The 13589-nt window shown below is 41.9% G+C and overlaps 1 protein-coding gene across 1 annotated transcript in view; it reads right to left on the bottom strand.

Moving 5' to 3' along the window:
* Positions 1 to 4619: 4619 nt before the first annotated feature.
* The window catches only part of LOC121288347, a 44871-nt gene continuing 35901 nt past the window's right edge, over positions 4620 to 13589 (bottom strand). The window contains 6 exon segments of the mRNA XM_041206901.1: positions 4620 to 4676; positions 5651 to 5808; positions 8105 to 8246; positions 9015 to 9202; positions 9569 to 9710; positions 10452 to 10625. Coding sequence (XP_041062835.1) covers positions 4620 to 4676; positions 5651 to 5808; positions 8105 to 8246; positions 9015 to 9202; positions 9569 to 9710; positions 10452 to 10625 — 861 coding nt within the window.

Genomic DNA, 13589 nt, shown 5'->3' on the forward strand with positions numbered 1-13589 from the left:
TCTTAATTGGCCCACCCACATAAAATTGCGGCGCGCAGCTGATCAGGTGGTGATCGGCTGCGCGCCCGCCCGCCCATGCCTGCTCCCACTCAGTGCCCCCGACGGGGAGAAAATGCTCCCCGGTGCTTCTAGAACTGATTTCTCTCAGGATATTGCAGTCACACTTTTGTTTGCTTGTTGGAATTTCTTATTAATTAATTTTACATTTTAAGCTGTAAACTCACTATGTACAACATAATTTGTATGAGTGTCTTAGGCAAAAGGGGAAACAATTCAGCTCTTGACTTAAGGCCGCACCAAATTTTTTGTAGCACGTATCATGCTTCTCTGAAAAATTCAGGTCAACAATTCAATCTATGTTTTTCCTGAGCTGCTGGTAGATGCCTGGTGACAAATCCTGGGGACGATGTCATCAGCGTAAAACGGGCAGATGCCATTTATGGTATACTGTGCATTGGCACTGGACAAGTCAGAATGGTGAAGTTGTATTAGCTGCAGCATTGAATAACTTTGTAAATGTAGTGATTTCCTTATAGCCACTTTCCTAACATAGGTCGATTGGCCTGTGATTACTTGTCCTTAGAGAATTAGCATTGGGCCTCCAATTTCACCATTGGTACAGTCACTCTGCCCACTGCATGTAGGTGTAATGAAAGAAAGACGAAATCTGCATTTCTTCCTTTCATAATGTCTCAAATCACTTTACAGCCAATTAAATACTTTAGAGTTGTCGTCACTGGTATAATGTTGGCAATGTTATCAAATGGCAGAGCAGTCTCGAGGGGCCAAATGACTTACTCCTGCTCCTAATACATATGTTCATATGTCATTCTGGATGATGAGACAAACTGGAAAAATGGCCTTTATCATCCTTAATTATCTTGTGTACAGAGGCTGTGGTTCCATTTATTGTTTCCTGTGAGCAGGCTTGGTGGGGTGAAATTACCAGGACAGGAATGCATAAAGGGCTCATAGTGAATCAGAAACCTGTTTGACCCTGCACGAATCTCAGCAGTCTGTTCCATTGACTTGAATCTTGTCCTATTGTCTACTTACCTATTATCCCACACGTTATTTTGGTGCTCTTTTGAGTTTTTAGAGGGACGAAATACTGTGATGAAGTTGTGTTACATAGTTAACATTGAAAATATATTGTAGTGAGAAAGAGCACTCAGCAGAGTCTTCAAACTTGCTGATCAAGTAAACACTGATACAATTATGAACCGTTCAGACTTTGTCCTCTGGCCTCTGAAAAGTTGTGTTGCACAGAGACAACTGAGGGCTCAAATGCTTCTCACTGACAGTGAAGACCTATCTTGTTCAATCATTCCACTTTGTTACTCAGGAGTCATTTGATCTTTCTTATCCCGTGAAATTACTGATAAAATTGAATCCAATTACATCCCTTCTCTGAAATAATTATATTAAATAATATGCACCCAGCAGAAGAAAATCTTCTAATTCATCGACAGAATGGGAAAGATCTTGTCCAGTTTATCTAGGTTGCAAGTATTGGATCTCACCCTCAAATACAAGTATGAATTTACTGTCACCAGATCCAAATGGTGCAATGTACAGAACATGTTAATGAGGGCTGAGGCAGTCACCAAAATCAATGTTATTGTCTGCACTGTGTTATAATTAAGTAATGGGATATTTTCATGTCAATTTCACAATATTGCACAGTGCTGTTAATGTAAAATTTGTATTCTCTGGTTTGTTTAATAGTCACAGTGGAATCACCTATAGGGTGTACACAAACTAACATTGTATCATAATTTTGCTGCTCTTAATATTAATGACCCATGCTGTATCTATACCGGACAATATCTGTAAGTAGATGCTGACAATAGGCGTCATCATTTTACCAGGACTTTTCTGTGTGTCTGGTGAATTGATTGGTCAACCTTGAGAGATGTAAAAAAATCATGTATGATTGAGGGGGAGCGTTAAGTGAGTGGGGGTAGGTGGGTGCGGTGGGTGGTGAATAAAGTGCCTGGAAATAAGAGAAACACCAGGGCCCATGATTTTTCTCCCTGACACTGGTTCTGGAGCACAAGTTTTCATTACAACAGCTGGAATATTGTGGATACCGTTCAGTAGGTCTTAATGAAGTCTTTGTAGCCTTAAGTAGGTTACCTGTATGTGTGTATTAACTACTAGAACTATACATAAAGGGTTCAAGCTGGGAACAGTCTCCATGCTTGTTGTGCACACAGCTCTGTCCAACACTAGACTGACTCCTAGTTGTGAGTAATGTGTTCTCTTAGATCAATGTGTGGGTGGTACTGTACTCAGTCCCACGTTACCCCTATATGCGCCAGACTCTTATACTAAAGGGCCTGTGTTGTCTCCATTTCAAACAGCTGTTTCTTGATGTCAAGCGGAGTGAATAGAAGTGGCTGAAGACTGGTATCTGTGATGGTGGAGACCTCAGAAGGAGGCCAAGATTGATCATCGATTCGGCGCTTCTTGCTGAATATGGTTGCAAACACCTCAGCCTTGTCTTATATACTCGTGCCGGGCTTCTCTGTATTTCATTGATATAGAACTGACAGGGTGGTGTCCTGCCTCTGAGTTCCAGCACACTACAAGGCCACTGTGATCTGTTCCACTTTGCCAACTTGTCAACACTCCCTCCCCCTTTTGTATTCTGCTTTAAGCATTCACACAGCTCACATTTTTCTGATATTTCTCTAATAGATTTTGCATTACAAATAATAGCAAGGCAAAGAGCACTCAAGTAAAGGAGATTCCATGCATCTGTCAGGAAAAGCAAATTCAGATTTGAAGATACTTTCATTGGGGGAAAGAAGGTGGAGATCCAGACAGGTTCCTAATTTCAAATAGCCAAAAGTAATGGCTAATGCTGATGAAAACAGTTCATTTAATTTGCACTATGCATACAGATCTGGTCCACATGGAAAAGCATGTTTATATCCGTGTGTATGCACAGTTCTGTTCGGGCTGTCTGAGTCTCTGCTAAATGTTTCAGTTTACAAAGCTGATGGAAAAGCCTCCTCTAGACTAACATTTGTGGGGGTTTCTTGCAAACATGATTAAAAAGCTTTAAGAGAGGACTTGCATTTATATAGCCTTTTCATGACCATCAGACATCTCAAAGTGTCTTACAGCCAATGAAGTACTCTTGAAGTGTAGCTACTGTTGTAGTGTCAAAAACACAGCAGCCAATTTGTACACAGTAAGATTCCACAAACAGCAATGTGATAATGGTTGGATAATGTTTTTGTGATTTTAATTAGGAGATAAATATTGGCCTTGACACCGAGGAGAACTGCCCTCCTCTTCTTCAAAATTGAGCCTAGGTTCTTTTACATCCACCCAAGCAGGCAGATTGGGTCTTGCTTTGATGTCATATCCAGAAGACAGACATTTTTGAGAATTTTTTGTTCCTCCTCTTGAGCATATTCTAAAACTGGACTGTAAGATTGCAGTTTCCAAATGGCTGCTGAGAGGACTTCATAATGAAAATTTACCCTCCACACATAAAGACCCTTGCATCAGTGCGTCTTAACTTGTAGATCGCAAGCCCCCAGTGGGATTGTGAGATGAGATTTTGGGGTCAGGAGCTCTGAGGCAACAATGGCTGTCGTGGAGCTCAGACTGACAGCTGAGAGGCACCTTCAAATCTTCATTTTTTTTGTGGGCACGGCCCAACCAACTGCTCTCTGAGACCCAATTGCTGCTGCAAATAACCTGTAAAAAGGTAGGTGTTGATTCTTTTTGTAGAAAGCCCATTTGATTAATAATTGGATTCCTATTGCATCAATAATGAAGATCCTTATGAGATTTACTACACAGAATCCTGAGGTGTTCACTTTGGTACAAGGGATAGAGAGAGACAATATCAATTTAATGGCTCTATTGAGTATCCAGAGCCAGGGAGACTTGGCATTCCTGTGCATGGATCTTTGCGGACAGCAGGACATTTTGAGAGAGTAGTTAGCAAAGCTCACAGAATCTTGGGCTTCATAAGTAGAGGGATTGAGTACAAAAACAGGGAACTATTTTCAGCTCAGCTTAGGCTACAACTACGGTACTTATTGCATTCAGTTCTGGTCACCACACTTTAGGAAGGATGTGAACGTTCTTAAGATGGTGGAGAGGAGATTTACCAGAATGGTTCCAGGTTGAATAGATTTTAGCAACAAGGTTAGTTTGGAGAAGTTGTATTTTATTCTCGTTGGAGCAAAGAAACTGAGCAGAGATTGATAGAGATAGAGATGTACATGACAAGTTTAGATAAGATGGAAAAGGAAAAACCGTTCCCATTAGTCAACGATACAAGGACTAGGGGTGGTGGGGGCGGGGATGTGGGGGACATATTTAAGGTTTTGGGCAAGTGATGCAGGATGAGGAAGAATGTTTGTACCCAGCGAGTGGTAATCACCTGGAACTTGCTGCGTACAAGGATGTTGGGAGCAGAGACAATCACTGATTTCAGAAGGAAACTGGATGAGCACTTGAGAAAAATAAACTTACAGGGCTACATGCATACAGCGATAGAATGGGACTGAGTGGATTAATCTGCATAAAGCCAGCATAAATTCAATGGGCCAAATGGACACCTTCCTTGCTGAAATTACTCTACCCTATGATCACTCTGGTGTATCCATGGATTCAAGATTAATGTCCAGGTCATTGCTAGGACCAACCTAGAGAAAAATCATAGGAGCATCAAAAATTTGAATTTTGAATCATTCTTTGAATAATTGATCAGATATAAAGCGTAGGTGATGGGGATAAAAGGCGAAAGAGGCTGGAGTTCACTAATTGGCAGGGCTCTGTGAGAATGGACATGTTGGGAAACCAATGGCAGTGGCATGGGGGCGGGTTAGTTGAAGGAGAGAGGTCACATGATGAAGTCTCCCGGAATACATCCATTCATCTAAATATTCACATGGAAGATTAATCTTTTCTCTTCGAACAGCCAAATAACTGCACACTATTGTGTATTAGACAAAGGGGCATATGTGTCAAGGTTGGGGCGGATTTATCCTTAATGGTCAGTGTAGTGAAACCGTAATTAATGTTTATAAAGGAGAGGGTAATGATTTCACCAAAGTTGGCACTCATCCATCACTCATAATTAGCAAAATCACCTTTAATAACACAGATCCCCACCCACCCCAATTCACTGCCCTGCTCCCTAGATGAATCCCTCCAATTTAAGTTTGAACAGATACTTTCTTCACTGTGGTCAATGGGCAATTAATCAGCAAATCCAGCATAACATAACCAATGGTCAGATGTTCTTCGTGTGATGCAAATGTGGAAGGCGGGGGGGGGGTTGGGGGGGGGGGGGGGTGAAATTGGTGGCAGGATAAGCCATCCAAAGAATTCTGGAAATTCACAACTCCTGGTGTATCTCTCACTTTAATGAACATTCCGGCCTCTTTGTGCGTTACAGAATCAAAGAATCTTTACAGTGCAGAAGGAGGCCATTCAGGACAAAGTGTATTGTGAACGGTGTATAAACCTCTCTAGCAGGACTCAGCACAATGACAAACATAACAGCCAGTGTGTTAAAAAAAACACACGCACACACATTTCTAGATGTGATTAAGGAAAAAAGGAAAATCAGGTAAATCATGAAATCATGTTTACATCAGCGACGGTCAGCACACACATAGGGGTACTTGGGGAATGAAGTAAATCCCACACCAGACTCGAGCCCCAATTCACTGACATTCGGTGGAACTTGAAATTTAAATTTTTGTATCAGAGCAGTAAAGAACAGGAACAGTACCATCTTAGACAGGGTCTCACCAACACAGGCCCTCCGACCTGCAAAAAGAAAACAATTGCAAAAATTTCAAAGCTGCTCTTCAAAGAAACAGTTATTCAGAATGATTTTTAAACTAGACAATGTTGCATTGCTGTTCTATACAGCAGTATCGAAACAAACATGCCTTGAGGACTTGCAACCAGTCTACATGTCTGTTCAAATTTAAAATAAATTTCTTAATGATTTAAGGCACCAGCCAGAGCTCAGTAGGCAGCACAATCACCTCTCAAACACCGGGACTTGTGGGTTCAAGCCTATAATGACCACAGTATAAAAAATGTTAGAAGCAGTATGGTCGTTGCAAGAAGTGTTAATGTCACAATCTATGGGCATAATTGGACAGTTGGTAGTTTTGGTTTCACACAGTTCAATACACTATCTGTGTAATAGGAATCTAATGAATACAAGATCTTCTTCAATCTCTTCAGAGGCTGATCATCTGCCAGTGGTGGGATCTCTGCCAGCATAGTAAGAGTTAAAGTTTGCCAATGACGGACTGATCACACATCTGCTGGTCAACCACTGAGGTCAAAAAACACCAGATTGACATTAATAGTGAACATTTGCATAAAAGGCGACATGAGAGAATGCATCACTAACGTATTGAACGTATATGGTACGGTAGCTACCCTCCAAGCCTTTAGGAGGCATATATGGTGCTAATGACCAACATATCCTTGCTTCACCCAATTTAGATGCCAGAAAATGGAACACCACCTTTTTCCTGCTACCAACAGAGCATGTCCAGCAGCACCTGAAGATTAGTAGCTAGAAGAAGTCATTGTAATTTTCTGTATCTCCGGCTCCAGCCTTACTCCACTTCCAATACCTCCTATTTTATCTCCGATACCTCCTAGTTAAAGGCTGGACATTAAACTCCCCTTTGCTGATTGGCCATACATCATACGCCCCACTTGATATTTTTCTTTCCACTGATCTCAGTGGAATCCACCCAATTAAATTGTCTAGCTGGATTTTCAGTCTGTAAGATTGGTATTGATTTTAATCCTCACTGCCTCCAATATTGAAGCTACTTGTATCCAGGAGTAACACATGCAGGGCTTATTGGTGGCAACAATCAAAACTGCACGAATATCCTCTCGCAACCATGTGGGGCTGCGTGATTTGTGACGCAATGGCTGTCGGTGCAGGGACTATGTGGAATGGTTTCTACCTGCGTTATTATGTGGGGCACAAGGGCAAGTTTTGCCTCGAGGCCCTGGTGTTAAGAGTTGACTGGAATGTCCAGAGCTCGCGGTGTGGCTGTGATTACGGAGCCTGGGGAGATTAATAGGTGGTGGAGAGAAGGCAGGGCCCAGGGTCCCGACCTTCATGCAGCTGCTGCCGAATGTCTGAGTCAATGTGCGGCAGCAGCAACACAGCAGTAACCCTCCTGTACAGCTCCCCCCTGTCCTCTTGATGTCTATCACTGTCCTCCTCACCATTCACAATACTTCCGAGTCTTGCATTGTTTTCAAATGTTGAAATTGTGCCCTGTACACCCAGGTCTAGGTTATTAATATAAATCAGGAAAATTAGTTCGCCTCTACATACCATCCCCCAGTCAGAAGTAAAGTTTTCTGTAATTCATTGTTTTAATAGGCTTGCATTAAACCATTAAACTGTTGCATAATGAAATTCTAGCTATGCTAATGTCTAATGATTCAAAATACTACATGGTTTGAAATAAAATGACTATTGGCACTAATATATTTCACTTAAAAAGCTTAGTTTTACTGACGTTTAGGGACTCAAATGATTAATACATTTGAAAACAATGTAATAGTTGACGTAGAATTGATATGGCCAACATATTTCCTTGGAGCTCCTGCACCTCAAAATTTGGCACTAAATCCCTACTGAGACCTGCATTCATCTTGGACGGTCTGCAGTGTTTCCCTACATTTCAATGTTGACTAAGATTCAAAGACATTGGTGTGATGCATTTTATGATATCCTGAAATTGTGAAGGTGTATTTTTAATCAATCGAAGTTCCATTAATTCCCAGTCTGTGTTTCATTAGCTGGTCTCAGCTTTTGGCAGTCTTAGGAAAAAGGCAAATTAGCACAGATTCCAGCTCCGAATTGCCCACTCACCCTCTTAAAAACTATGTGCACAGATATTGGGTCAGACTCTGACCGTAGCCCATTCCTTTGTAGTCCCACAACCACCCCACCCTCCTAAAAGATAATAGAAATACAATTTCCTTAATGCTACATTTCCATTTTATTTTCCCCAACAAGGGAGGGAAAATTCCACCAATATATAATCCAAAAACTAATAAGCTGTGCTACCTGCAGAGAAAGGCATGAAGGCATCTCTCTTCACAAACTTGCCCTCAGCATCCAGAAAGTGAGACGGGTTGAACTCATTTGGTTTTTCCCATTGGGTTTTATCGTACAGCACAGAGGACAGCAATGGAATCACGTGTGTTCCCTAAAATATTCAAATATCATTTCAATATGATTTCATTGTTATATTCAAAAGGAATTACCAAAACTATTCACACAGAAAGAGCCTTTCAGTCCATCATTCCTGTGCAACTCTTTGAAAGAGTTAAAAACAAAAAAAACTGCGGATGCTGGAAATCCAAAACAAAAACAGAATTACCTGGAAAAACTCAGCAGGTCTGGCAGCATCGGCGGAGAAGAAAAGAGTTGACGTTTCGAGTCCTCATGACCCTTCGACAGAACTTGAGTTCGAGTCCAAGAAAGAGTTGAAATATAAGCTGGTTTAAGTTGAAATATATCTCTCCGCTCCCCACACACACACCTTAAACCAGCTTATATTTCAACTCTTTCTTGGACTCGAACTCAAGTTCTGTCGAAGGGTCATGAGGACTCGAAACGTCAACTCTTTTCTTCTCCGCCGATGCTGCCACACCTGCTGAGTTTTTCCAGGTAATTCTGTTTTTGTCTTTGAAAGAGTTGTTCAGTTATTCCCACTCTGCTCTTTCTCCATTACCAACTTAACAACAACATGCGACTTTAATAATAAAACACCCCAGACATCGCCACATTAAAGGATTTTGTATAAGTTGGTACATAGAAGTTATGAGAGCTATCCGCTTATTCCCTAATGGTGCACAATGCAATTAGATACAACTTTGAGAGCTCACTTCCTCCCCTAGCCCACTCCTTTCCCGACCCCCATTAAATGTCAGAATATCAGGCCCCAGTTGTGGCCATACTTCCCCTAGGGTACCTTTGGAATGAAGAATCCTTTGAAGTTTAAGTCCACTGTGGTTTCATGTGTGACGTTCAATGGCAAAATGTCACCAAACCTCTGGATTTCGTGGATCACTGCATCAGTGTATGCCAAATTTTTCCGATCTTCAGCTCTGGGAGATCGTTCTGATCCAACAACACTGATAATTTCCTCGTGAACTTTTCCTGCAAACCAAGCACATTTTTAAAATAAAAATGGCTGGAAAATCTCAGCAGGTCTGACAGCATCTCCGGAGAGGAACACAGTTAATGTTTCGACTCTTCATCATTCGGACTCGAAACAATAACTGTGTTCCTCTCCGCAGATGCTGTCAGACCTGCTGAGTTTTTCCAGCTATTTTTGTTTTTGTTTCAGATTTCCAGCATCAGCATCCACAGTATTTTGCTTTTACATTTTTAAAATGATTGGAAATACAGTTATAGCTTTATTCAGGCAAGTTCAAAATCACACCCAGGGTAACCCAGGAATATGAAGCACACAAAATGATACAAGATCAGCTCCAGAGAGGAACAAATCCACCTGCTACTTACTCTGAATCTCTGGATATTTCATCATCAGGAGCATTCCCCAACGAATTGTGGTTGAGGTGGTCTCCACCCCTGCAGCAAACAGGTTGGTTGTGGTGTATGTTAAATTGTTTTCATGGAAGTATGAATTGGGATTGTCTGATTCCTACAAGAATTAACACCACAAGATCTCAGAATTGGGATTGGAATCTGTAGAATACGGCATGTGATACATCATTAACCTGAAATATTGATTACAGGGGAATGCAGCACAGAAAAGGGGCCAGGAATAAGAGGCAGCAGTGGGATTACCCCAATGTGGTACTGAGGGGATGCTGCACTGTCAGAGGTGTCACTTTCAGATAAGATGTTAAAACAAGGACCAGTCTGTTCTCCCAGGTGGATGCATTACAAGGAAAAGAAGAGGAGTTCTCCCTGGTGCACTTCCATTGCCTTTCATGTCCTTAGGATGTCCCAAAGCATTTTACAGCTAATAAAGTGCTTTCTGAGTGCAGTCACTGTTATAATGTTGGAAACAGGCAGTCACTTTGAGCAAGGCAAATACCCACAACTTGCAATGTGGTAATGACTAGGTAATCTCCTTTAGTGATATTGGTTGAATCCACATCACAAACAATGACTGCACTTCAAAAGCTTTTAATTGGCTATAATGTGGTTTGGGTCATTCTGGGTTTCTGAAAGGCACAATGCAAATGACAGCTCTTTCTTTTTAAAAGTGTGACTCTTTTCAAACCAATTACATGGAATCGTACATTTACACCACAGGTGGCCATTCAGCCCATCATGTTATGCCAGTTGAACAAAGTTGCCTTTTCTCCCGCCAAAAAAACAAACCTACCCTATAGAAAATCTACAGTACTTCTTAAGAGGAGAATGGAGTTTCTACCTGCTGTTGTCTCAACATGAACGCCTCAATAAAACTCCTCAGGTCATTCGCATTTGGTTCCCGATAGTTTTCATTGAAGAGGTTCTTGAAGAAAGCAGTATTCTGCTTGGAGTTGGAGAATAATTGAGAAAGATATCCAGGAAGGAATCCCAAGAAGGGAAATGCATTGTACATCTATAGAAGAGAAATAAAGTGATGATTTATATGTTAATCTCAAAGAAAACCAATAATCTCCTCACGTCAGTATTCTGTAATTAGAAAACTGCAATAAATAAATCACAGAATTTTAACAGCACAGAAGGAGGTCATTTGTCTCATCCTGTCTATGGTGGCTCTCCAGATGAGCATTATGACATAGTGCCATTCCCCTGACTTTTCCCCGTACCCCTGCACATTGTTTCTATTTAAATAATCTTCTAATGACAGGCAGTAAATTCCAGACCCCAACCATGCGCTGTGTGGAAAAGTTTTTTCTCACATCACATTTGCTTCTTTTGCGAATCACTTTAAATCTGTGCTCTCTTGTTCTTGATCCTTTGACGAACGGGAACAGCTTCTCCCTATCTACTCTGTCCAGGCCCCTCATGATTTTGAGCATTTCTATCAAGTCTCATCTTAGCATTCTTCTCTCCAAGGGGGAATAGTCCAACCTCTCCAATCTATCCTCATTGCTGAAGTTTCTCATCCCTGGAACCATTGTTGGAAACCTCTTCTGCATTCTCTCCAATGTGTTCACATCCTTCTTATAATGTGGGACCCAGAACTGTACACAATACTCCAGCTGAGGTCCAACAATTGTCTTATATAAATTCAGCATAACCTCCCTGCTCTTGTACTCTACGACCCTATTAATAAAGCCTAGGATTGTAAAGATAAGCCCAGCAATTACAGACCTCTTCTGTGTGGGCAATATTCTAGAAACAATTATTCTGGATAGAATTAGTAGCCACATGGAAAAATATGGGAGGATAAAGAAGAACCAGCATGGATTTCTAAAGAGGAAATTGATTAACTAGCTTGCTGGAGCTTTTTGAAGAGGTAACAGAAAAGGCTTATTAATGCTTTATTAACTGCTCTCTTCACCAGTCCTGCCATAATCCTTCAATGATCTATGCATATATGCACTCTGGTCTTTCTGCTCCTGCAAACTCTTCAAAATTTCACCCCTTATTTAGTGTTTTCTGTCCATGTTCTTCCTACCAAAATGCATCACCTCACTCTGCTCCACATTGAACTTCATCTGCCACCTATCTGCCCACTCCACCAACTTGTCTGTGTCCTTTTGAAGTTCTACACTATCCTCCTTGCACTTTAGAACACTCCTAAACTTCGAATTATCTGCAGACATTCAAATTGTCCCCTGCACATCAAGATCTAGATCATTAACATAGACCAGAAAAAGCAAGGGTCCCAGTACTGACCCCTGGGGAACTCCGCTACAAACATTCCTCCAGCCAGAAAATTATCCATTGACCATCTCTCGGCTTCCTATTTTTCAAACAATTTTGTATCCATATTACTACCGCACATTTTATTCCATGAGCAATAACTTTTTCTCCCAAGTCTGTTGTGTGACATTTTATCAAAAGCCTTTTGAAAGTCCATGTACACCATATCAACAGCATTACCCTCATCAACCTTTTCTGTTACTTCTTCATAAAGCTCCAGCAAGTTAGTTAAACTATTTCCCCTTTAGAAATCCATGCTGGGTCTTCTTTATCAACCCATATTTTTGCATGTGGCTACTAATTCTATCCAGAATAATTGTTTCTAGAATCTTGCCCACCACTGAAGCTAAAGTGACTGGTCTGTAATTGCTAGGCTTATCTTTACAATCTTTTTTTGAACAAGGGATAATATTTGCAACACAAAAACAAAAATAAAAATAGCTGGAAAAACTCAGCAGGTCTGACAGCATCTGCGGAGAGGAACACAGTTAATGTTTTGAGTGCATGTGGTCAACACAACTAAGGAAAAATAGAAGAGAGGTGAAATATAAGGTGGTTTAAGGCGGGGTGGGACAAGTAGAGCTGGATAGAGGGCCAGTGATAGGTGGAGCTAGCCAAAAGATGTCATAGATAAAAGGACAAAGAGGTGTTGATGGTGGTGATATTTGCTAAGAAATGTGCGAGTAGGTGATGTTAAGCGTAGAAAGCAGGACGAGCAAGGCACAGATAGCGCTAGTGGGGATGGGGTGGGGGGGAAGGGATTGAAATAGGCTAAAAGGTAGAGATAAAACAATAGATGGAAATACATTTAAAAATAATGGAAATAATTGGGAAAAGAAAAATCTATATAAATTATTGGAAAAAAGGGGGATCGCAAAGGAGGTGGCGATGGAGGAGAGAGTTCATGGTCTAAAATTGTTGATCTCAATATTCAGTCCGGAAGGCTGTAAAGTGCCTATTTGAAGATGAGGTGCTGTTCCTGCAGTTTGCGTTGAGCTTCACTGGAATATTGCAGCAGGCCAAGGATGGATGGGCAGGAGAGCAGGGTGGAGTGTTGAAATGGCAAGCAACAGGGAGGTCTGGGTCATGCTTGCGGACAGACCAAAGGTGTTCTGCAAAGTGGTCACCCAGTCTGCGTTTGGTCTCTCCAATGCAGAGGAAACTGCATTGGGAGCAGCGAATGCAGTAGACTAAGTTGAGGGAAGTGCAAGTGAAACGCTGCTTCACTTGAAAGGAGTGTTAGGGCCCTTGGACGGTGAGGAGAGGGGAAGTAAAGGGGCAAGTGTTGCACCTTCTGCGGTTGCATGAGAAGGTGCGGTGGGAGGGGGTTGAGGTGTAGGGGGCGATGGAGGACTGGACCAGGGTGTCCCAGAGGGAACGATCCCTACGGAATTCCTCCGCCATTTCTGCCAACTCCAGCATGATGCCACCACCAAACACATCTTCCCTTCACCCCTTACTGCGGAATTCCGCAGGGTTCGTTCCCTCTGGGACACCTTGGTCCACTCCTCCATCACCCCCTACACCTCAACCCCCTCCCATGTCACCTTCTCATGCAACCGCAGAAGGTGCAACACCTGCGCCTTTGCTTCCCCTCTTCTCACCGTCCAAGGGCCCAAACACGCCGTTCAAGTGAAGCAGCATTTCACTTGCACTTCCCTCAATTTAGTCTACAGCGTTCATTGCTCCC

Source organism: Carcharodon carcharias, chromosome 15, assembly GCF_017639515.1.
Source record: "Carcharodon carcharias isolate sCarCar2 chromosome 15, sCarCar2.pri, whole genome shotgun sequence".
Lineage (NCBI taxonomy): Eukaryota > Metazoa > Chordata > Chondrichthyes > Lamniformes > Lamnidae > Carcharodon > Carcharodon carcharias.